The sequence below is a fragment of the Meriones unguiculatus genome, chromosome 18 (genome assembly GCF_030254825.1).
Source record: "Meriones unguiculatus strain TT.TT164.6M chromosome 18, Bangor_MerUng_6.1, whole genome shotgun sequence".
Classification (NCBI taxonomy): Eukaryota; Metazoa; Chordata; class Mammalia; order Rodentia; family Muridae; genus Meriones; species Meriones unguiculatus.
The window spans coordinates 49667765-49692145 of NC_083365.1; the positions used below are offsets into that span (position 1 = coordinate 49667765).

Genomic DNA, 24381 nt, shown 5'->3' on the forward strand with positions numbered 1-24381 from the left:
CAAGACCCTGGATGTCAACACTGCAAAAACCTATAGTCAGGAGGTCCACAAGTTCCAGGTCATTCCCTGCCACACAACAAGTTCAAGGTCAGTCTAGGATGAGACCTTATATCAAATAAACACATAAATAAACCAAGAGTAGTGGCACCCGCCCTTAATCAAAGCAGAGGCAGGAGGATCTCTGTTGAGTTCTAGGCTAGCCTGGTCTACAAAACAAGTCCAGGATAGCCAGGACTGAGAAACCCTGTCTCAAAAACACAAAACAACAAAAATACACACACACACACACACACACACACACACACCAAGAGTGATAGCACATGTATTTAATCCCAGCCCTAAAGAGGCAAAGGCGGGCAGATCTCTTTAAGTTCAAGGCCATCCTTGTCTACACAGCAAGTTCCAGGACAGCCAGGGCTACATAGAACCAATCGCAAAATAACTAAAACAATAAACAGGCACGCACAATGAAGTGAGGCATCCCCTGTGATGTGTGAGAATTCAGTCTGCTCTCAAGAGCGTCCAGAAGGAAAAAGTGACCAGCCACAGGTGTAGAGAGCTGCCATGAGAGGTGAGGACTAAGGAGAACCAGAGCCTCAAGAAACCTTGTACCCATCTGGCCTCTGCTTTGCTCTGAATGCTCTATCTCAGTTGCTGACTGACTCCGAAAAGAATGCGAAGAAGATGTCGGGCCACCGTCACAGCTGAGTTCAAGCTTAGCTATGAGGTGGCCGAAACATGCGCCTAGGTAAAAGGTACATCTGAGTCGCTCTGCCATCTGTGTGGCTGCCGGACCCGAGGTGGACAGTACCCATCTAAGAGATAAAACGAGGATTTGGTGAGCTAACACTAATTACTGAGTGGCATGTAACAGACGTCCAGTAAAAAGCTACACTAAATCAGGGCAGTCACTGCCATTAAATGCTCCACTAGCCTAAGAGTTCAGGAGGAGCTTCTGTCGGGTTAAAAGAACAGGAAGCTCTGTGCGCCCTGGTTTGGAATTCCAGGGTCTAGAAATATGTATTGGACCTCAAAGGGTTACTGTCCTGGAAACAGTGGCCTGAGGTTCCAAGTGAAAAACCAAAGCATAAAAATAATTCGATGAGTAAGAATAAAATTCCCTCTTCTGAGGTACCCGGGGCCAGGCCCCTCCTTGCGGCAGGCACTTCCCCTTTCCCGAGCTCATGGAGGAGCCAGGCTCGCTGACTCAGAGAACCACAGCCGTGCTCTTTTCCCGAGTCGGAGCGGCCTGGCAGCCGCGCGCGCCCCCGTGTGGCCGTTGCTGGGACTGCAGTCTCAGGGGGGCGGCAGCTGGCACGCTCGAGCCCCGCCGCCCGGGTGTTCGCGGAGCCCGCGTGGGTGCCGCCCTCACCCCAGTTTAGCATGGCTGAACGCGGTGCCGGTGGGGGTACCCACTTCCGTCCTGCCCACCCCGCAGTCCCGTAATCCCGCTCTAGCGGAAGTACGCTGACCGCGCGGGTCCCCCGTGGCTAAGAGGCGGAAGCGCCCCCCCGCCGCCGCTCCGTCTAGCCCCCCGGAGCCGGGCGCGTCGGGTTCCGGGCTGTCCGTGTGACGTGGCTGCGCGCCGGGGGTGGCTCCGGGCTGGGGGCCTAGTGGCTGGGCCGGGCGAGGCAGAGCCGGGGCGGGGCGCGGGACTGCAGCTGGATGGCCGGGCCCGCCCGGAGCGCTGCAGCTGCCGCCACCGCCACCTCTGCCACTGCACGGTGAGTGATTGCTGGACCCCTAGGCCCACATCGGGGGCGGGATGCTTGCCAAACCTGTCGCGACTCGTCCAGAGTTTAGGAGTTGAACTTGCCTCCTTCTGACTCTTCTTTACCCTGGTGCCCCGCACTCCGCCCCTCATCTCTCCCTGCTGTCCCGCTTCTTGTGTCTTCCTTCCATCAGACACTCTGGTTCACTTTTTTGACACTCCTTTCTCTTGCCTTCACCTTTCTCTCCGTACCCCTACTTCTCTGCTAAACTTGTGGTCCTCTCGCCTCTTCGTGACCTCCTTCCTCCCCCCACCCCGCCACCCGCAGGACTTGGCCTGGCTAGGGCCTGCCTTTATCCCAACGAAGCTTCGCTCATTTTTTTTTGTGATGCATGCTGGAAGCGGTGGTGGTCAAGGGATGTCTGACTAATTAAGACGTGAAGATCCCAACACAGGCTTCTAGTACACCAACCAAAGGCAGATGATTTCTCTCTTCGGATCCGTTAGCAGATGAAGAAACTGAGGCAGTTTCAAGGTCACAGCCAGTATCAGTCAGGGCAGACCACATTTAAACTTTCCAGACTGAACTTCTTGCCTGGTTGACTCACGTCCCCATCCGGTGATTTGTCTGCAGAGCACATTCCTTCTGGGAGAGCTTCACTACCTCCCTGGCATTCAGAGGACTTATGTTCCCTCCTCCATGCCAGTAGCTACCTGCATTGTCAAGCTCACCTCATATTCATAACCTTGTGAGGGAGGCAGTATCTCATCCATTCCCCGATAATGCTGGGATGGGATGACAGGAATTGTCCACAGTCAGTGTATAATCTAGAGCACCAAATTAATTGGCCACAAGTCACCGTAGCCTTGGCTCCGGCATCTGTGAGGCATCCCTTCTCTTCAGCCTCACCTCTTGTCTCTTGGTGCCCAAGAACAATGAGATCATTTAGGAGGAAGAGGTTTTGGACCATGACTTAGTTTCCCCACCTGTGCTCCTCAGTGCCACCCCATCAAGCTAGACAGAGTGTCTTCACAGGCATATTCTGGCAGCCGAGCCTCTCCTGGCAACTAGAGGCACCCATCAGGGATGGGCCCTCTGGTGGCTGAAGGAGCCCAGCCAGCACCTCACCCAGTCATTAAGGAAAGTTTAGCCTCAGGCGGACACATTGACACATCGGCTGGAGCCAGCTCAGAAGGAAAAAATGTGTGGTTCTTCGGAAAAGTAGTGGGGGGGGCGGGAGCTCAGTGTACCCTACCCGTGGGATTCCGTGTCCTCTGCAGAGCAAGTAAGAAGGTGATGTCATGGCCAGTTAAGAGAGAGGAGGAGAAGCTGTGCTTGCTACGTGGGTATGTGGTCCAGGAAGGCAGCTCACATGAGCAGTCTTTGTGTCTTCTAGCACCTGGCATGCCTGGATGTTCCTGCCCTGGCTGTGGTATGGCAGGCCGGAGGCTCCTCTTTCTCACTGCCCTTGCCCTGGAGCTCCTGGGAAGGGCTGGAAGTTCCCAGCCAGCCCTCCGGAGCCTGGGGGCTGCAGCCGCCTGTCGCCTGGATAATAAAGAAAGCGAGTCCTGGGGGTCTCTGCTGAGTGGGGAGCGGCTGGACACCTGGATCTGCTCCCTCCTGGGCTCTCTCATGGTTGGGCTCAGTGGGGTTTTCCCCTTGCTGGTCATTCCCCTGGAGATGGGGACCATGTTGCGCTCAGAAGGTGAGTACCCTGCGGATCAGCCAGAAGGGTAGGAAACATGCTGCTTGCTCTTGAGACACGGCTCAGCTAATTAAGAGCGCAAACTGCTCTTCCCGAAGATCCAGGTTCTACTCCTAGCACTCATTTCAGGCAGCTCACAACTGTGTGTAACTAGAGCTCCAGCGGGATCCTTTGATCTTGGCAGGCACCTGCACTCGTATACCTATAACTAAAAGAATACGCCTTTAAAAAGAAAAAGAGAGGCTGGTAAAATGGCGCAGTGGGTAGAGGTGCTTGCCTTGCAAGCCTGGAGAACCGAGTTCATTCCTGAAACCCAGGTTACACTCCACAAGGTTGTCCTCTCACCTCCGTGTGGGCACCCAGGCATCCATACACACACCCTGTAAGTAAAAATAAAGTGGAGGAATACATAGAAATGAATACATACCCTTCGTCTTCTGCCATCCGCCAGGCTCAGGGGCCACTCAGTCCTGTGGACGGCTCCTGGATGATGGTGCCTGCCTAATGGTTACTACCAGTGGTGAATAGAGCTCTCCTGGAGCCTGTCCTGCCCGGTGCAGTAGGCATCCCTCTTGAGACAGCCTAGGTAGTGAGGCAGCTCTGTGGTGGAATGGAAGGAAGGCTTGGTGTTTGTGAGGCTTGGGCAGGGTGTGTGCAGGTGCGAAGCATCTGCTCTCTGGCCAGTTTTGGAAACAGCAGGGTCCCCTGGGGTTCACACCCTACCACCAGCTGCATCTGTCCTCAAGGCCTCAGTTGCTCTATTAACTGATAAGCCGAATATGGTTGTCAGGGTACGCTTCCAAATCTGGGTGTGCAAGCCAGTAGAGGTCCCCAGGTTTCTGTCAGTTCTCTAAGGATCGTACTCGCCGAGGAGATTCCCCTTTATTGAACATTTGCTCCATGAATTGTGGTTTAGTTCGAACAAGATCCAGTTTTCACATGGGGAAACTCAGCCTCAGAAGCTATCTTCTGGTTGCCAGCAGATGGATTGGAGAGCTGGGCTTGCCAGGGCCTAGGCCCATCTCTTAACCATTACGCAGGAGTCGGTGCGTCCGCAGTGACTCTCCAGACTGTAGTATGATCCTCCTGAGCACTCTGCCCTTTCTGGGCCTGTGGACTTGGGAAGACCCAGGAGAGCAGTGCCCCAAATCCAGCCTCTAGGAACCTGCGGTCTAGAAAGGCAGTTAGATGTGTGAGCCTGGGGACCGAGGCTCGTGGACCTCACGGCTCTGCTTTGCAGCTGGAGCATGGCGTCTGAAGCAGCTGCTGAGCTTTGCCTTAGGCGGACTCTTGGGCAACGTGTTTCTGCACCTGCTGCCGGAGGCGTGGGCCTACAACTGTATCATCAGCCCCGGTGAGTGAGTCCAGGGGGCAGGATTGGCATGCAGAGCTGGTGCCCGCCCATGCCCACCCAAGTTAGCCTAGGCCCTGCCAGCTCTGCAGAGTCTGGGGGAGGGGTATGGGTAGAGAGAGCCAGAAAAACTTGTGTGAGAGGGAAGGGCTAAACCCAACACCCTATCCTCTTTTTGGGAGTCCTAGGGCCCAGCTGCTTGTTCAGCAGGCGCTGCCCCAACCCCAGACCCTACCCCACAGCGCCTCACCTCCCTGGACTAGCCCTGGTCTAGGCCCGGTTCCACCTGGCTCCCTTCTAGCCACTGGCTTGGCATGGCCTGTTAGTGCTCCCCCTGCAGGTGGTGAAGGGCAGAGTCTGCAACAGCAGCAGCACCTGGGGCTCTGGGTCATTGCTGGCTTCCTGACCTTCCTGGCACTGGAGAAGATGTTCCTGAACAGCAAGGAGGAGGACCTCAGCCAGGTAAGTCCCAAGCCCCAGAGCCTGGATATGTCAGGCTTCTTTTCTAAAGTAGTACCCAAAGCCTAGAGAAGCCAGGGTCTGAATTAAGGCCTCCCGAAAGATAGATCTCCAGGCTGTCTTTCTTGACAGCGAAGGGAGGGCAGGCCACACTTCAGGAGACTCTTGAGAGAGCGACAGCGTTAGCCTCTGAAGTAGTCTGAGCCTATAGATCAGTGGTTCTCCACCTGCGGGTCAAACTACTCTTTCATAAGTGTTGCCTGAGACCATCTGCATATCAGATATTTATATTATAACTCACAACAGTGGCAAAACCACAGGGGTCTCAGCATTAGGAAGGTTGAGAGCCACCGTACGAATGGATAGGGACAGCAGTGTGGGGTTGAGGTCTGACGTGCTGATCCAGCGTGTGGATCAGCAAAGTCTAGCCAGGTCAAAGAGGTAATCCGTGTCTCTTGTCCTTCTCACTCTCTCTTTCTGCCTGCCTGTCTGAGTGGGGGCATCTAATGTCTCCTCTCTCTCCTTCTTCTGGCCGTAGGCCCCCAGCAAAGACCCCACTGCTGCCGCGCTCAATGGAGGCCACTGTCTGGCCCAGCCGGCTGCAGAGCCCGGCCTGAGAGCCGTGGTCCGGAACCTCAAAGTGAGTGGCCCATGAGGGCCCCCCTCCTGCAGCTGCAGAGATGAATGACCGACTCAGCTCTGCCTGCCTGGCTCAGCCCGCCTTTCTCTCCCCTCATCCAGGTCAGTGGCTATCTCAACCTGCTTGCCAACACCATAGACAACTTCACTCATGGACTGGCTGTGGCTGCTAGCTTCCTTGTGAGCAAAAAGGTAATGGGGGAGGGGCAGGTAGAACTCTGGCATTTCTGGTGAGAAATATCTAGCTATTGGATCAGTCTCCCAAACAGAAGTCTGCTTCTTGCTTTTATTAACAGTACCTTGGGAAGTCCTATATCCCTATCCATCTCCTGGGTGCTGCTATCGTCTCTTCCTTGTTTCGCTTCACCTTTATTGTCCTCAAAGTTGTATTTTTATTTGCATGTTTGTGTGTTCTCGGAGCCAAAAGATTCTCAAGCTGGATTTGGGTCCCCTGGAACTGGAGTTCCAGGCAGTTGTGAGCCTCCTAATGTGGATGCTGGGAACTGAACTTGGGTCCTCTGGAAGAGCCGTAAGCACTCATAACCTCCAGTTTCTCCAAACCCCCACTACACCTTTTGTTCCAAGCTACTGTTGTTGCCAGCACTCTTCATTTGGGTGCATTTGTTGAGCTCCTAGACTTGGCTCTGGCCGCCAGTAGATGCTTCCTCTTTCCCTCCCACTGTCTTCTGTGCTCCTGCCCCAGTGGTCTGTCTACCCCTAACCCTGCCCATTCACCGTGCCTTCTGTCTGGAGTGTCCTTCCTCCCACTTTGGAAAAGCTGACCTCTCATCCCTCGGGCCTCAACTTAAATGTACTTCCAAGAGGCATTTGGTGCTCTCATCCTCCGCTTAGGCACCTGTCCATAATCTTCATCACACTGCTGCTCCCTGAGGAGCCACACAGGTGTCTGTGGTTTCTAATCCTGCCTTTTCCAAGCATGTCCAACCTGTAGTGCGGGGGTTGCACGTGTCCCCGTGTGCTATGAGTGCAGCCACCACATCTGTAGATGACATCACGTTGCCGTATTAGGTCTGAGAGGCAGGCTCTTTGTTTCCTGTAGTCACGCCTGTCTTGCCTATAGCTTCAGTGTCCTGCACAGAACAGTCCCAAAGCAGAGCACACGTTTGTAGAGGGAGTGGGTATGGGGCAGCCTCGTAAGCCAGTAAAGGCATCGTAGACTCAAGCTCCCGCCTCTGCAGATTGGGCTCCTAACCACCATGGCCATCCTTCTGCACGAGATCCCCCATGAGGTAAGTGCCCAGTGTGGCCTCGGGGCCTGCGATCCCAAGGTTCCCGTGCTCAGCATGGCTGTGGGACTTGTCCAAGGCTTTGGGGTGGGCTGGGAGGTGGGGCACAGCCTCATTAGATACTGGCCCAGGGGCGGGGTAGACGGAAGGCTGGGTAGTCATGTGATGTGGCTCTAGGTAAACCTCTGGGCCTTTCTTCAGGTGGGTGACTTTGCTATCCTACTCCGGGCTGGCTTTGACCGATGGACTGCAGCCAAGCTACAGTTCTCTACAGCCCTGGGGGGCCTTCTGGGGGCCTGCTTCGCCATCTGTACACAATCTCCCAAAGGAGTAGGTATGAGAGTGGTGGACAGTGGTGCTCAGTAGGGGTACCTTTGCTCTGTTGCTACTGGGCTAATGTCTGCCTGGTGCCCCTGTGGGAGAGGGTGGGGTACATACTGTTCCCTAGGCTCATCACCAGTTGGTCCTCCCTACAGAGGAGACAGTGGTCTGGATCCTGCCCTTTACCTCTGGAGGCTTTCTCTATATTGCCCTGGTGAATGTGTTGCCTGACCTCTTGGAAGAAGATGACCCCTGGTGAGTGACCCACTGGGACGGCCATCGAGGGGGCCATCCATCAGTGTGCTGCCTGCCCGTCCACTAACGCAAGCCCCCACCCTCTCCCGACAGGCACTCCCTGCAGCAGGTGGTGCTGCTCTGCTCCGGTGTCGTGGTGATGGTGCTGCTCTCGTGCTTCGTCGAGTAACCGTTGCCGATACCCCACTCTGCAAAGCAAGCAATAAGAGACTCCAATTTGTTCTGTGACTGTGTGTGTGTGAGGCGGAAGGTGAAGGCCTGGCCCAGCCTCTCCTTGGGCCAAGGGGCTGCGTGGTGTGCACGTGCCGCCAGAGTGTGCGTGACAGAGACTGACACTGTGATGCGTGTGCAGAGCCCACCACCCCACCTGCCTGACCACCCACTGTCTTCTGGTGGTAAGGAAGGACAGCACTGGTGCCAGCACAGGCCTCACTTCTTACTCGGCAAAGAAAGCAGCCCAAGGAGCCCAGGGCTACAGAGAGGCCCAAAGTTCCTCCTGGGCCTCGAGCCCCAAAGTATTTAAACCTCTGCCCATACATCTGGGCCCCAAGCACCTTAGAGGCAGAGGCCGCACAGCTTTTCTCTACTGTCCTTTTGCCTAGCCCTTCCTACAGCCAAAGAAAGGGGAGGTGGGTGCATTGTCACCCCAGCCCGCTCAGCACTGATGTCCTTTCCCTCCCAGCACTGAGCAGGCAGCAGCTCCAGGGCCTCTTCCTAGGGGCCAGCAGCCTGGCCAGCAAATGCCTCCGCCCGCACAGGCAGCTCTCAACCACTTAGCTGCCAAACAGCGGTCTGCAAATCAGCGAGTAGCCCCTCTCCCGATGCGGCTCTCCAGGATGCTCCTGCCAGCGCGGGGTCCAGTGGACATGCCCCCGGCAGGGAAGAGTGAGCTGCCAACCCTGCTCAGGCCCCTTGTCCTTTGGGTTGAGAATAAGGTGGGCGTGTTGAGGGCCCCACATTGTCAGTGCTCAGGAATGTGAACTGGGAGAATGCTGAAGCCATAATCCCCAACTATTTCCCTTGGCTGACACCCAGGTACTCAGCTGGCCCAGTCTACAGCCAGACTCCAGCCCTGCTGCTCAACTGTGGGTGTTAGGGAACTTCTAACTGAAGAGTCTCAATGATTCCATAGCAGTTATGCTATGGCTTTATCTGTAAATACTTGTTCTATAGAGATAAATAAATATTACTAGACTGGCTGCCTGGTCTTGTACTAAGGCAGTCAAGCAGAGCTCTGGCTAAGTGTCCCTGCCAGGTCTGTCTGTTGCACTTGCTGTGTCACTCGCTGTGTCTCTGAAGGTTTCGTACTTTCCTGCCTTGTTTTATTGTTAGCCTTTTATTCCAGTACTGCTTGAGCACCCATTTGAGCCTTCATCACCATCAGTGATCTTAAACCTACACTTTGAAAAATGGGAAAAAGGAGGGCATGGAAAGAGCATTTGATATAGTAATACATCGGGTAGAATGATGAATTCAAGGCTAGCCTGGGCTACTAAGACCCTGTTTCACTTGCGCTTTCCCACACTCCCCACCTCCCAAATACAGGCAGGAGGACTCCCTTCCTCTGACTGCACCCCAGTCATCACACACCAGGGGTCACTGCTTCTCCAGCAGCAGATGCAGGAAGAGTCCCGTGCGGTCTAACCCACCCAGAGCCAACACAGACTTCAGCAGCCCTGTGTGCTGCACAGATGAGTCCAGCGCAAGGAGGTGGGAACCCCATCAGCTGCCCCTCAGCTGGGAATGTGCAGCTGTCAGTGAAGAGGAAGATCTCTTCCACCTAGGTGACACGGCTAAGAGAACTGTCCAAGGACCTCAGGACTGAAAGGTCCAAGCCCAGTTGTCTTTCGTGTCAGCAGGTGTTCCGTCAGGGCTGCTGCTGTGGGGTGAAGGCCTGTTGGGAGGATGACAAGCACATGCCAAGGCTTACTGTCCACCACTGTACCCAGCACAAGGGAAATAGAAGGGGACCCCGTTATATTCTGAGGAAGCAGGGAAAAGTGAGGGTGGTACCCACACATTCCCTTTCATAGCCAAGAGCAAATTCCATCTGGTTGGTAAGAATGATGGCACCAAAGACCAGGCCAGAGGACAAAATCAGAAACACTAGCTACTGAGCTTCTGAAGCAAGATGTAGTCAGACTACGATCAACACGCAGCATGCAATACTCAGTAAGCCAGTGTGGGGATGAGAACCAGAAGGGGTGGTGAATCACAACAGCCCACGCAGACTCCTGGGAATCAGCCTAGACTCGTGGTGCAGATTGAACTTTACTGTCCAGTGTAAACGCCTTTAAACTTAAAGGCCAATCCCATGCTGGCTTCGAGCACCAATATGAGGTTGGTGCAACTGTAAGGAAATAGGGTAGGGTGGGGAACAAGGTCACCTTAGGAGACTTCCGTGAAGGGGAAGCAGTCACTGGTCTGGACCCATCTGAGACTTCACTAGTGTGCTGGGAGTCTCTAGAGGATCAACACTGTGTGCAGTGGATCAGGATCTTTCAAGGCATTGCAGGTGACTGACCCTTCACCTGTCATTCCCTGTGGACCTCCAAAAGGCTTATCTTGACATCCCCCACAAGCCAGGCATATGTGGGAGAGCTGGCAAGGTGGCCCTGTGGAGGTATGACAGTAAGTAGCTTGCTGTAATCATGCCCCCTGGGAAGAAGAGAACAGGCAAGTGGCAGGGCCTTCTGCCCCTTTCTGGAAATAAAATGTGATTTTGAGGATTAACTTTGAAAGACCATTCAGGGCTGCCAAAGTCAATGGTAAAACAATTCAATACAAAGTTGAATGATAGGCCAGCCAAAGTGGCACATGCCTTTAATCCCAGCACTGGGGACTAATCTCAAGAGGCCACAGGCCTCTAGTTCAAGGCCAACTTTGCATAGAAAGCTCCAGGCTAGTCACACTACACAATGAGACCGTGTCTCCAAAAACAAGAAGAAAGCAAAAAGTGACTGAGGGTCTGATTCCCTGCTTTGAAACCTCTTAATGGTGCACTTTGAGCAGTTGCTTAATTGTATCTGTAAAATGAGGGCACCCAGGCCAGTAGGACAGCTGTGGGTAAAAGTACACTGCGCAAACTTGTCGATCCGAGTTCAATCCCCAGAACCCAGGTAAAGGTGGAGAGAACTGACTCCACAAAGTTGTCTTATGGTGGCCATGTGCCCTGAGTGGCATGTATGCGCACAGTAAAAATAATACATGGACTCTGCAGTGGCTGTCTTGATTGGCATCATGCACAAAGACCTGTACAGACACCTGGACGTGTCTTATAGTTGGCCAAGTGCTTGCCTATCAGGTACTAAATCCTGGGTTCCATCCCGACACCACATAAAACTGGGAATGGTGGGGCTGGAGAGATGGCTCAGAGGTTAAGAGCACTGGCTGTTCTTTGAAAGGTCCTGAGTTCAATTCCCAGCAACCACATGACAGCTCATGACCGTCTATAGTGAGATCTGGTGCCCCTTCGTGTGCAGGTGTACATGCAGGCAGAACACTGTATACATAACAAATCTGTCAAAAAAAAAAAAAAAAACAAAACACTGGGAATGGTACTCCTGTAACCTCAGCAATTTAGACAGCTAGAATAGGACTGGCAAGACCACAGGAAAACTGAAAGCTCCATACAGAGCAGGGTGGACAGCAGAAAAAGGCTGATGGAAGGTTAGGCCTGAACGGCTTTTCGAGAGGATCTTCTTGCTCAATGGTATTTTGTGAACTAGAAGAAATAAGATGTGGACAAACAGGCAGCCCACAAGCCAGGACACTAGGGTTCATTTCAAGAACCAAAATGTTGGTTTTACAAGGCAACAAGAACTAGACTAGACAGCCAGGTGGGGTGGCACATGCCTGTGATCCCCATCATTCAGGGAGGCAGAGGCCAGCCTGATCTACCAAAAAAAAAAAAACCAACCTAGAGTACTAAGTGCAAAATTGAAAAAGTCTAGCTTCTGTTTAGGCTCTTCCTATGGAAGAGCTAAAAAAGGTCAGAGCTGGGGCAATGAACAGGGAGAGAAGACTTAGGAGACTTTGGGCGGGGACTGGAGAAGAATCTAGGCAACAGCTGTGCCCTTCACCTTCCTGCCACAGGCCTCACCAGACAGCTGGTTTGGAGCCCTTGGCCATCTGTGGGATTTTTGAGGCTATAGCTCCTGAGCAGAAGGCCTCCACGCATTCCATTCCCACCCAGAGTCCACGGAGGGTGAGAGATGGGTGGCAAGAAACAGAAAACACCTTTTATTATCAACTTTAGTCCATGGACCAGCAGGCAGACTAGAGGTGCCCCTAGGCATAGTACTGCAGGTTGGCTTTCTTCTTGGCCTGCACCTCCAGGATGCCTTCCATGTAGTCCTCATGAGTAAGTTCCGTGGCACCCCTGCGCAGTGCGATCATACCCTGCAGCCAGGACAGATATGACTTAGGGTGCCTCCTTTCACCCCAAGCCCAGCATCCAAAGGCTTGGTCCCTGATATCCAGGGAAAGGGCAAGGCTTGAAACAGTCCACTCACCCACCCTCACCACTCACCGCTTCCACACACACAGCCTTGCACTGGGCTCCATTGAAGTCGTCAGTGCAACGGGCCAGCTCCTCATAGTTCACATCAGGACTGGAGAAGGGACACAGAGCTTGGTTATTCACGGGGAGAGAACAGGAGTGGAAAGCTGTTCTACTATGTACCCACCAAGCAATAGTCAATATGCTTTCTGCTATCAGGTAAGTCTTTACCCGCCCTGACTTTTCTTAGTGTAAAAGAAGATGTTGAAGGTTAGTGAAATTAGTCTTCTAGAATCCTGCTTCTGAGATAGCAGATAGGAAGTTTTCCTGGAGAACAAGGGGTTATACAGACAAAAGACAATGTAACTCCCAATAAAGCCCTGCACCAGCCAGCACAGTGCAGCTGCCATGTCTGTCCTCACGTGCCAACCATTGTGCTTAAGACACCAGCACAGCTAATTCTCAAAGTGGAGCAAATTATCCCCACGTGTCACATAACAGAACATACTTTAGAGGATTAGGCCTTGTGCTGAAAGCTGTACAGGTCTGAGCTCAGCTCATCTGGTCCTGGCTAGATTCTCCTAAGTCATGCTTGGGCTGTGCACACCTACTTGGGCTTCGGAGATCTGTGTGTCTTCAGGTGGGAGGGTGAGGTGCAGGTGACTGAGTACCTTAGCACCCAGGAAGGCCTGCCTGGGCCCCAGCAAACTCTGCCTCAGGCAGGGGGAGAAACGGAGGCTATGTGCATGCACAGGGAGGAGAGGTCAGAGGCTGGGGAAACACAGTACAGGAATGGGATCAAAGGCCCAAAACGCTGCTGCAGCTGACCTGACATTCATCTTCCGAGAGTGGATCTGCATGATTCTGGCTCGGGCCTCCTCATTGGGCATCGGGAACTCAATCTTACGGTCCAGGCGACCTGAGCGGAGCAGAGCGGGATCCAGGATGTCTACCCTGTTAGTGGCTGCAATTACCTACAAAGAAGGGAAGCAGCGACTTGAACTGAAGAGCTGGACATCCACCCACAGGCACAAGTCATGGTAGTAACAGGAGGCAGCCTAGGGTATGGGAAGACCGAGTTAGCAGCATTTTCTTTACTCACCTTTACTTGGGTGTTGGGCTGGAAGCCATCCAGCTGGTTCAGAAGCTCCAGCATGGTCCTCTGTACCTCCCGGTCCCCTGCCTTTTCACTGTCGAAGCTGCGGTGCACAGGAGCCCGAGATGCCAGTGACATCACGGCGTAAGCACAGGCTATTCCAACTTGCCCAAGGAAATGGTTGCCTCAACTTGAGGCTCCCAGCCCAGGGACTGGCACAGAGAAAGGTGTCACCGACAGTTAACTGCAGCATTCAAAAGCTTACAGGCTTCTAGGACTAGTGCTGGGCTGGTGACAAACAGTGAGCAGAAACAGCCAGGGCTAGGCTGTGGTTCTGAGCAACGTATTACCCCATAGATCTTTACTCAGAGAATCAGGAACCCAGGCAGCCAACCCCAAGGAAGGGCTCTTGAGTCTATACATAATGAAAGAGCTGAAAACCAATCAGACACTGGGAGAGTGTCCAGGTTGGGGTGTGGAGGCAGGGTGAGACTGAAAGGCCATGCCACATATCTAGCATATATGTTAACGAGCAATGGGGTGACCTTCCAAGGGTTTAAAATAAGATCTCTGTGTGACAGACTTCGAAAACATGTGAGATGAACAGATTTCTTTTTTGAGAGCAAGGTGGCAGCTATGAGAATTTAGGAAGCAGAAAAACAGAAGCATTACTACCCAGGGAGAGGGAGGAACAGGACGGGTAAGAGATAGAATTCAGCACAGCTGGAAGTTGAGCTCCCACCCCACCCTGACCCCCAAGAACCCTTGGAAATCCCTAGCACTCCCTTACCGCTTCGTGCCAATGGCATCCAATTCATCTATGAAGATGATAGATGGTGCCTTCTCCTTGGCCAAGGCAAAAGCATCACGGACCAGCTTGGCACCATCTCCAATAAACATCTGCACCAGCTGAGGGCCCGCCAACTTCAAGAAGGTGGCCTGAGAGAAGGGACAGATCAGGCCAAAGGCACAAGATGCCCAAAGAATCTTCAAGCCTGCTTCATACAGCCTCCTCCTCACCCGACCCCACCCCGTACACACCTTGGTCTGAGCGGCACAGGCTCGCGCAAGCAGAGTCTTCCCTGTACCAGGAGGTCCATACATCAGCACTCCTTTTGGGGGCTGGATACCCAAGTTCTCAAACTTCTCTTTGTGGTTCATAGGCAGGACAATGGCTTCTACCAGCTGCCAGGAAGAAGTCCTGGGTGAGGAGAGTGATGCCCTGAGGGATCCTACAGCCCAAATCTAATCTGCAACTTTCCTACTCTATTGAAGAGACAATCTTCTCTTCTTCCATAACAACAACAACAACAACAACAAAAAACCAAACCAAAAACACTGAAGTCCCCATTTCCCACTCTAAGGGCAGCTACTTTCAAACAACAGTATAAGGACACTGGGCTGGGCTAGGTACGCGGCTCAGTGAGTAGTTGCTGTGTAAGCATGAAGACCTGAGTTCAAATCTCTAGCACCCATATGAACATCCAGGCCTATAAAACACAAGCCTATAACCCCAGTGCTGTAGGGGCAGAGTCAGGTGGATCACTGGGGTTTGCTGGCTACCAGCCAAGTTCCAAGTTCAGTGAGGGAGCACATCTTATATACAGAAAGGTGGGAATGATATTCAATATTTTCTGTGTATGCATGTACCTACACATGCACTTATACCACTACCATGGAAAGGAGGGAGGGTGGGAAGCATAGAGAGAGGCAAGGAGGAAGGGAAGAAAGAAGGAAGGAAGGAAGGAAGGAAGGAAGGAAGGAAGGAAGGAAGGAAGGAAGGAAAGAAGGAAGGCAGGCAGGCAGGCAGGCAGGCAGGCAGATACTGGGACAAAGAAGAGCCTGGCCCTTTCTGTGACCTTGGACAACCCCTCCAATCTCTGGAACCCAGGCTAGCAGCACCTGACAGTGCCTTTTTTCCCCCCTTTCCTCCTTAGGCAACTAATCTACAGGATAAGGGCACAGTAAGGGAACACCATCCAGTCAATTAGAAGAAAAAGTAAAAAGCAGCAAAGCTACTAGCAGCGGCCATGCCTCCCTTACCTCCTGGATCTGCTTGTCCAGGCCCCCAATGTCACTGTACTGCTCTGTGGGCCGCTCGTCCACCTCCATGGCCTTCACCCGAGAGTCATATTCCGTGGGCAGGGTCTCCAGGATCAGATAGGAGTCTTTGTTTACACCCTGAGGACAGAAAATGGAGTCTTTGCATTTGTCCCAGCTCTGCCTAATGGGCTGGGGACAGTTATTTATAACATAAAAGGACTAGGGAAATGCAAGAATCAAAGAAGTTGCAGACAGAATCCCTGCAGCAGCAGCAAATTCAGAGGCAACAGTAACCTGAGGCAGGGTAAGCAGCTCACCGGAAGAAGCCCTGCCTGCATTCAGGTCTCACTTACCACCAGGTCTCCTGGCTTCAGCTTTTCTGCATCCACCAACCCAATCACTGGCAGGAAGTATGTCTGCAGGAAAAGTTACAGGCAGTCTTAGGTGCTCTGAGCCTCCCCAATGCTTGCACCTGCCTCTGTCTATTACTGAGCCAGCCTTACTTGTCGTGTGGAAGTTTTGATCACTGCACACTTGCCCTTCCTCTGCGAGTCCAGGTCAATATTGGCACCATCCTCTTCCTGGTCATTGGGATCAACGTCCAGCAACTACAAAGAAAAAGAAGCCCAGTCTCTTGAACTTTCCAGAGTCCGCTGCTGTGTGGACCCAAACAGTCCCCCACACTCACAAAGCCACAGGCCCTACTACGCTCCTCAGACCAGCTTAATAAAAGTACAGTTGATAGCATAGAGGGTTGATAAAATCTTTGTTTAGGTGCTGCTTCTGTATGCAAAGCTCATCTGCCCCATGAAGTAAAAAACAAGGAACGTGTGAAACTTCTAAGATCTTTGTAGGCCTATGTATAGAAAGTATAAGGTCTAATGGAGTTTGGGCTCTATCTCTACGGGCCCCATCCCAAGATGTTTCCAGGAGCTACTGGCTCCTCCTCTTCCCCTACACACACATAAACACACACACCTCAATGACATTGGAGACAAGGTAGGGCAGGGTTTTGTTCACTTTGATCTTCTCACTGTTCTCTTTGATTTTGTCTTTCATGGCTTGGAGTTCATGAGTGACTCGCAACACTTCACTCTTCATGATCTGGGAGAAGAGAAAATGAATGTTCAACCCTGATTCAGCTTGCATTCATTAGGGCCCTATAATGGATGAGGTCCATCTAACCAGGTCTAAGGCTTTCTGAAGGCCCAGCCTGTCTGCAGAAGTCAAGACAAGAGGCCAGCACATAAACTTCCTGGTGGTAACTGTGGTATAGGCCTAGGTACTTCCCACGGGTGTGTGTGGGTGTCAATGAATGCCTCTCTGAGCCTCATTTTCCTCATCTGTAAAATGGAGATTAAAAGGATTCCGTTGTGTTATAAAGTCCAGGCTGGCCTGATATAAAGATCCCTGAGAGAACTTTGACGACCTCCCTCGTAAAGGAGCTCTGATAACTCCTAATCTCAGGGTGGTCCCCAATCATCCTGTCCCTTCTCCCCTTTTAAGGTTTAGTTTCCTTTTTTCTTTTTCTGGTCCCAGGAGACGCTCCCCAGGCCTCCTGCATTCTGATGGAGAAGAAAGTCGGAGGACTGACTGGAGTCGGTAGAGCCAGACTTGCTGGGTCTCCACTGCCTTCACCGGAGCCAGGCGCCCACCTTGATCTCGCTGTCTAACAGCCGGGTGCGCTGGATTATCTCTTCTGTGGACATCTTGAGCACCTCCTCCCCGATGCCATCTTGCTGTTTAAAGAAGGAAAGAAGTGCTTACTTACTGTTACTAAGTACCGCTATCCCACGTCGCCACAGCCCCCTCACCTCCTGTTCCCCTACCCCTAACAGGATGAAGCAGCCAGGACGTTCCTCTCCCAAGAGTCTCTGCGCCCGGTACTGACAGGCCCCGGACACCAGGCCACATTCTCTCCCGCCCTCCAAGAACGTCTCTCCCTACGGCCCCAACTCCGGGACGCCCCTCAGCTCCCCAAGCGCTCACCTCAGCTTCATCCCACACGGTCGCCATCTTCTCCTGCCGAGTCACTGGACTCTCGGGCGTCGGCAGCAGATTCATTTCCTGCATGAAAAGGCCGAAACTGGGAGTGCGCACGAGCCCCGGCGGGAGCCCAGCGCGGCCTTCCTCAACGTGCTCTCTCCACCAGGGGCGGACCTCACCGGCGGCTCCCGCCTCGACAGAACCGGCTCCGATGCGGGGCCCAGCGAATCTGCCGCTCGGACTCCGCGAACCAAACCGGGGCCCCAGGGCCCGCCCCTTCGCTCGCCGGTGGCTCCGGTTTGTGCGGGAGCGACGGGTGCGCTATTGGCCGGAGCAAGGGGCGGGGCGAGCCCTGGTGCACAACCGGAAGGGGCGGGAGGAAGGCGGGAGGCGCAGGGTTTTTCGGGAAATGCAATTTTAACCTGGCGGGTAACTGGAAAGGTGTTTGCAGGGCTAGAGGGTCAGTCAGGATGCGGATCAACTTGCAGTTGAAAGATTTGCAAACTACGGGGCTTAGTGGCTCACGCCTTTAGTTTCATCATTCGGATCTCTGTTAGCTGCAGCGGAGGCAGGCGGATCTCGGAGTGCCAGAGCAGCCTGGTCTGCAGAGCGAGTTCCAGGACAGCCAAGGCTACACAGGGGAAATTCTGCCTCGAAATAAAAAGAAAAGAAAAACGGAGGAGGAAGAAGAAAAAGAAAAGAAAGATTAGGAAAAGGATGACATTGCTTTCCCCAGCCGTAATCTACACATCCAGCCATAACCAAAGGAACAGAAAAGGGGGATGTCCTGTCACCTTTGGCCACATTTTTATAACTATGTACAAGCTTACCTCCCAGCATCAATGAGGAGAAACACTAACCATTTTCTAATTATCACTTTATCGTGTGTGTATGCGTGTGAAAGACGTTGTGTGAGTCAGATGCAATATGGCAGCCAGAGGTTGACATCGAGTCTTCTGTTGTGGTTCGAGAACAGCCTGACCACCAGACTCAGGTAGATGGAAGTTGAACAAAGACTGACCGGTCAGGGACACAGAGTGGACTCGGGAGGCAAACTATGACTCCTGTCTGTTTCTAAGGCGGGCTATTCTTAAGAAAAACCGTAAGCAGGTAACTGTTGAGTCTGAGCCTGAGGACTTAAGCTTAATTTCGCCTTATAATCAAAATGAAGACTTAAAAACAGAGTGGCCTGGGCATGTCTCAGGATTGGTGTGCCTCAACACTTCCATCGCTATACCTTGTATACTGAGGCAAGCGCTCCTGCTGAACCTGTAACTCACCAGCTTGGCTAGTTAGGCTAGCCAGCTTGCCTGAGGACCCCATCTTTGTTTCCCGAGTGCAGGAATTAGCATTTACAATGGGTGATGGGGATTGGATCTCCATCCAAATGTTCCCAATATTTTGGAAGGAATCGATAAGCCCACTGAGCCACATCTTCAGCTGCATAACATGAATCAGTATTTATAACAGAGAGAAATTGGCTGGCCATAGTAGCTCAGCCCTTTAATTCAACACTAGGGAGGCAGAGGAAGGCAGAGGAAGGTAGACCTCTGTTAGCTTGGAGGCTGGCTTACAAAGACCTGTAGCTCCAGCTTCAGGGGAACAGCCTCTTCTGGCTTTTTCAGACACCGCAGGTATATGGTGCACATAAATTCACACAGGCTCCCACACACACATTAAATTAAAAAATAAATAAATATGATTTAAAAGAGAAACTCCTTTGACCTCCCCAGCCCCCCATGGGAGGAGCAGCCTAGCTAGGCCTCAGAGGAGGACATTGCAGCCAGCCCTGGTGAGACCTGATAAGCTAGAGTCAGATGGAAGGGGAGGAGGACCTCCCCTATAAGTGGACTCAGAGAGGGGCAAGGAGGACATGAGGGAGGGAGGGTAGGATTGGGAGGGAATAAGGGAGGGGGCTACAGCTAGGATACAAAGTAAATAAACTGTAATTAATATAAAAAGATTTAAAAAAGACTCTAAACCAGGCAGTGGTGACACAGGCCTTTAGTCCCAGCACTCAGGAGGCACAGGTAAATGGTCTGTATAGGCCAACCTGGACTATGGCGTGAGTCTAGGAAAGGTAGAGCTACACAGAGAAACCCTTTCTGGAAAAAAGAAAGAAAAAAGAAAAGAAAAAAAAAAACTGCCAAGCACAATAGCACATGCCTGTAATCCCAGCCACTGGAAAATCATGGCAGAAGGATGGCTGCAGTTGAGCCTGTGTTACATAGTGACTTTCTAGCCCTCCTGGATATAGTGTGAGTCAAAAATAAAATAAAATAAAATAAAATAAGCCTAACAAAACCTGGGTAAGTCATTGCTTCTACTGATGTTAATGCAGATCCAACTGTCCACATAGGAAGAGCTCAGTTGACAATGTCTGTGCAGTTAAAAACAACCCAGGTCTGTGGTTGTTCTGTGTTCATAGTCAGTGACCTTGGTGAGCAGGGAAGCTCTCCTTTGAAGATTTACTTTATGAATATGAGGTTTTTGCCTGCATACATGTATCCAGTGTCCATGAAAGCCAGAAGAGGGTGTCAGATCCCCCAGAATTAGTAACAGATGCTGTAAGTCGCCATTTGGGTGCTGGAAACCAAACATCGGTCCTGTGCAAGAGCAGCAGGCACCCTTAACCCAGAGCCACCTCTCCAGTCTCTGCTTTGAGCAGCATGAGACTGGTTTGCTGTATTTGTGTCTGTTACAGGGGCTCTCTCGCTGGTTTGAGATGAGTCCTGGGCCCCTGTATTATCATCTACCTGGGGAGTCATCATACATACTCTCTCAAGTTGGGGGATATTTGTGCAGTGATCACCTTGGAATACAGCTGAAGGCAGAAGTCCTTTCTTTAGGTATCAGCATTTGCATTTGCCCTCTCAGACAGACCAAACACCCTTCTGTCCTTGTTATTCTGTCCTCCCCAACACGATGCCCTGTGGACAGATTCTTGCCAATTTTTGATAAGCACACAGAGGAGATGATGGTATGCCCAGGCCCATACTGAATCACTGTCAGTACTGGGCCTATTGACCTCAATTTTCTACATTCAACTGGGATCTGTGGCATGCCCAGGAGTTTGGGGACAGCCTGAGAACTGCAGCAGAACCCTTATCTCAAGTGAGAGAAAAGAAAAGGGGGTGGGGGAACTTGGGAGACGGCTTACAGGTCAAATGCATACTATGCAAGTATGAGAATCTGGGCTTGGATCCTCCAGTATGCATGTAAAATGCTAGATGTCATAGTATATGACTGTAACTAGGGAGGGGCTGAGACTGGGCAAACAAACATACTCTGAGGAATTACTGACCAGTCGGTATGGCCTAAACAAGACTCTAGGATCAGTGAGGACCCTGTCTTTGAGGATGAGGGAAGAGAGAGATCAGGAACATACCCTGTTAGATCACACACACACACGGAATACAGGACAGGGTGTGGGAAGGGATCAGAGATCTCAGCCCATTTGATGTTTTAAAGGCCTTGTCAACTGGATTTCTCATTATGAAGAATGACAGGATTGACCAATTCTCTTGAGGGGAAAAGAGTAGTGATGCCTTGGGGGAGATGGGAAAGAAAAACCAGACCGTTTAAGAACAAGAAAGCTGAGATTCCAAGCATGGCCTCAAGGAGAAAGAAACTACCCAGACGGGACCGCAAGTGCATCTGGGCCTGTAAGGGAGGGAGGGGGAGCTGAGAATAGGTATGAAGGAGGCCCTAGAGTCCACATTGGTGCCAACGGATTCTGGAGCCAGGAGGGCATCAGGAATGGCTGGGCTAACCCTGGGCTCCTGGAGAAGAGACTGGGAATGAAGAAGAGCCAGGTGTCCTTTGGCAGCTCTGGCCTCCTCATGCTGATCACACAGAGCTGTGGTTTCGATTGAAGCAGGGGATGAAGCAGGATGTGGAAGTTCTCTGAGAACAATGAGAGGTGTTTTTCTATGACAGCCCTAGGCTGGGGTGAGGTCCACCCCTTCTAACATTTTCTCCTCCAAAGAGTGTCCAGAGACATCAGGCTCAAGCTAGAACTGGCTATGGCATCCACTCAAGAAGAAAACAAGAACAAACAAAGCCTCCTCTTAGGATAAAGACTCAAGTCCTGGTCCCTGACCCACGTGCCACATTTTTCTTCACAATACCTGGGCCTCTGCCCTTTGTTGTCGAAGACCCCCCCAATAACTCCTCCCACGTCCACGTTTATATATCTATTTTCTGTGTGATGATTTGGTTGTTTGCCTTACTTCTCTGTGTAAAACTCCTTAAGGATTCATGTCCAAGTGTTTGCACAGGAGAATGCCCAGGCCACAAAACATGTATTCTTCTTCATCCCTTTAAGAGAGGGTCTGGACAGGCAGTGGTGGCACAAGCCTTTAATCCCAGCACTCGGGAGGCAGAGGCAGGCTGATCTCTATGAGTCTGAGGTCAGCCTGGTCTACAGAGTGAGTTCCAGGACAGCCAAGGCTACACAGAGAAACCCTTGTCTCAAACAAACAAACAAAAAACACCAGCAAAACAAACAAAAAAGAGAGAGAAGGTCTCACTAGGTAGATCAGGTTGGCCTTGAACTCACAGAGATCCAATTGCCTTGCCTCCTGAAGACTAAGGTTAAAGGCTGAATGTGTGTGTGTGTGTGTCTGTGTCTGTGTCTGTGTTTGTTGGGGCCTCACATCCCAGATTGGCTATGAACCCAAATTGGCCATGTAGTCCTGGATGACCTTGAAGTTCTGATTCTCCTGTATCTAAGCACTGGGGTTGTACACAATTTTTACCACAACACCTGCTTTAGCAGCCTCCTCCATGCTAGAGTAGCACTCCCCCAACTCACCGACATCCCCAATACCAGCTTGCTTTAGATTTGCAAAATTTGGTACCTGTCACACAAGTCTATTCCCTAATATCTGTCTCTCCCTTCTCTGAGACATATTCGTCTCACACATACCCTCCCTGTGTCTGGGAAATTTGCCATTTTGAAAAACTATTTTGAAAAAACATAAAACATACAAAAAGGCAAAAGAACAAACAATGAAAACCTCCATGCCTTTCACATAGATTTGCTAGTTGGTAACATTTGCCACATTTGTGTGTGTGTGTGTGTGTGTGTGTGTGTGTGTGTGTGTGTGGTGAGACAAGCTCTCACATTATACCCCATGCTGCCAGTTCTGCATCCAGGCCAGTTGTCTTGTACCTAATCTATTGTCTACATAGCAACCGGTGGAATTCCTTTGAAACTGCTCAGATCATGTCACGCTGGCTAAAACCCCGCAGCTGCTGCCTGTCTCTCCGAGTGAAAGCCCAAATCCAAAAGGCTCTATGTGTTTATACTCTCTAGTCTCCCCACCTCGAGGCCATGGTAAAGAGCCTCCGTGCTGTCCCTTGGCCGTATCCATAAAGTCCCTGTTCCTTTTTTCTAGAGTGTCCTTTACTGATAATTTTACTGCTTGGCCCCATCCTATTTTTAATTTTTTCTCCTCTTTTAAAATTTTTTTTAAGTGAACACACATGTGTCTGTATGTGCCCATTTACATGAGTGCTGTGTTCAAGAAGGCCATTAGGGGAGATCAGATGCCTGGGTGCTGGAATTATGAAACTTATGGGTTGTGAGCCACAAAAATGGGTCCTAGGAATTGAACTCAGGTCCTCTGGACGAACAGTAAGCACTCTTAACCGCTGAGCAATTTCTCTAGGCCTATTTTGCTTTTGTTTTGTTTTTTTGAGGTAGGTTTCTCTGTGTAGCTTTGGCTGTCCTGGACTCATTTTGTAGACCAGGCTGGCCTTGAATCCACAGCCATCTGCCTGCCTCTGCCTCCCTGAGCGCTGGGATTACAGGCATGCACCACTGCACCCAACAATTTTTTTTTTTTAAGTTAGGATCTCATTCTGTAACCTAACTGGCCTGGAACTTACTGTCTAGTCCAGGCCGACCTTGATCTCATGGCTGACCTTCTATCTTAGTCTTCTGAGTGCTGACATTATAACTGTAAACCAGGACACCTGTCTTCCTCACTGTTCTCCTTTTCTTCAGTACTAGGGTTTGAACCCAGGGCCTCCCACACGCAAGCCAAGCTGCATACCAAAGAGATGGATCCCAGCTCTCTTTGCTCCTTTTGAGTCACCTCTCCATATCACCTTCTCAGGAGGACCATCCCCACCAACCATGCTAATATCAAGCCTGCCCACCCTGCCCACACCCTTACTCCACTCTACTCCTTTAAAAAAAAAAAAACTGTGTTTTTGTCTTTATTTTTAAAGTGAAGCTATGGGATATTTCCTGGGATTCCCAAGCAATCTTCCTGCTTCCTAAGGAGCTGGGACTACAGGTTGTGTCATCATGCCTGGTTTACATATATGTGTATGTATGTACATATGTATATAAGTGTAATTATACGTATATATACATACATATATATATTATTTAAAACAGTCTCAAGCTTCCAGGACACTTGTAAATACAACAGTATTGACTTCTTGGCTGGGGGGAGGCTAGTTTTCAAGTCAGGGTTTCTCTGTGTAGCCCTGGCTGTCCTGAAACTCACGCTGTAGACCAGGCTGGCCTCAAACTTAGAGATCCAGCTGCCTCTGCCTCCTGAGCGCTGGAACCAAAGGTGTGAGCCACCACATCCGGCCTTGTAACTTCTTCTCATGAATCACATGAAAGCAAGCTTTGGGCTAGATGCCACAGCAGCTTGTGTACCGCAGTGACAATTTCCTGAAGTGAAGAACACGGTCCTGGGCGAGGGGCTGTAGCTCAGTGGCAGCGCTGGCCTTGTGCTCTGGACATGTTCAAAGATCACAATTGCTCTGCTGGGCCTGGGTATGTTTAAGGCTAAGGTGTTTCCCTAGCATTTCACCTCCTTTCAGGGGGTACAGTTTTCCTGGCTGGCCTCATATTTGCAGTGTAACACAGGATGACCTTGAACTTCTAACCCTCCTCCTCCTCCCAAGCCTTAGGATGTGCTATTACACTTAGTTTGTGTGGTTTTGGGGATTAAATCCAGAACCTCAAGCCTGCTAGGCAAGAGCTCCAACCAACTGAGCTACTGTCCCAGCCTTTAAAGCTCTTTTTCAAGGCCTCATC

General features: G+C 51.4%; 2 protein-coding genes across 5 annotated transcripts; one reads left to right on the forward strand and one right to left on the reverse strand.

The window, feature by feature from the left end:
• Window positions 1-1381: 1381 nt before the first annotated feature.
• On the forward strand, window positions 1382-8926 carry Slc39a13 (solute carrier family 39 member 13). Of its 2 annotated transcripts, none has more exons than XM_021640898.2 (10): window positions 1382-1724; window positions 3109-3417; window positions 4658-4771; window positions 5109-5230; window positions 5766-5867; window positions 5969-6058; window positions 7066-7116; window positions 7315-7443; window positions 7590-7689; window positions 7783-8926. In XM_021640898.2, the coding sequence occupies exons 2-9, from the start codon at window positions 3117-3119 to the stop codon at window positions 7650-7652; spliced, it is 972 nt and encodes a 323-aa protein (XP_021496573.1). In that variant the 5' UTR covers window positions 1382-1724; window positions 3109-3116; the 3' UTR covers window positions 7653-7689; window positions 7783-8926. The 2 variants fall into 2 exon arrangements, with proteins under 2 accessions (XP_021496573.1, XP_021496571.1); XM_021640896.2 differs by having other exon boundaries at window positions 1518-1724; window positions 7315-7447.
• Window positions 8927-11908: 2982 nt separating this feature from the next.
• Psmc3 (proteasome 26S subunit, ATPase 3) lies at window positions 11909-17638 on the reverse strand. Of its 3 annotated transcripts, XM_021640881.2 has the most exons (13): window positions 17490-17638; window positions 17319-17396; window positions 16985-17068; window positions 16308-16433; window positions 15833-15937; window positions 15683-15745; window positions 15330-15467; window positions 14328-14471; window positions 14077-14225; window positions 13293-13389; window positions 13019-13164; window positions 12221-12302; window positions 11909-12090 (listed from the first exon to the last, which is right to left on the reverse strand). In XM_021640881.2, exons 2-13 carry the CDS (start codon window positions 17391-17393, stop codon window positions 11980-11982), a joined length of 1320 nt encoding a protein of 439 aa, XP_021496556.1. In that variant the 5' UTR covers window positions 17394-17396; window positions 17490-17638; the 3' UTR covers window positions 11909-11979. The 3 variants fall into 3 exon arrangements, with proteins under 3 accessions (XP_021496556.1, XP_021496554.1, XP_060227993.1); XM_021640879.2 differs by having other exon boundaries at window positions 17319-17635; XM_060372010.1 differs by lacking the exons at window positions 17319-17396; window positions 17490-17638 and having other exon boundaries at window positions 16924-17061.
• Window positions 17639-24381: the final 6743 nt, after the last annotated feature.

What these genes read in the sequence shown, in the direction of transcription:
- Slc39a13 (XM_021640896.2), top strand. Translation starts at nt 3,117, where the DNA reads ATGCCTGGATGTTCCTGCCCTGGCTGTGGTATGGCAGGCCGGAGGCTC. An exon ending in GCTTCCTTGTGAGCAAAAAG is followed by an intron (nt 6,059 to 7,065) that starts GTAATGGGGGAG and finishes CCGCCTCTGCAG; the next exon opens with ATTGGGCTCCTAACCACCAT. An exon ending in TGCACGAGATCCCCCATGAG is followed by an intron (nt 7,117 to 7,314) that starts GTAAGTGCCCAG and finishes GCCTTTCTTCAG; the next exon opens with GTGGGTGACTTTGCTATCCT.
- Psmc3 (XM_021640879.2), bottom strand. Translation starts at nt 17,402, where the DNA reads ATGCAGGAAATGAATCTGCTGCCGACGCCCGAGAGTCCAGTGACTCGG. An exon ending in TGTTAGACAGCGAGATCAAG is followed by an intron (nt 16,434 to 16,984) that starts GTGGGCGCCTGG and finishes CTCTTCTCCCAG; the next exon opens with ATCATGAAGAGTGAAGTGTT. An exon ending in TGGACAAGCAGATCCAGGAG is followed by an intron (nt 14,472 to 15,329) that starts GTAAGGGAGGCA and finishes TCTTCCTGGCAG; the next exon opens with CTGGTAGAAGCCATTGTCCT.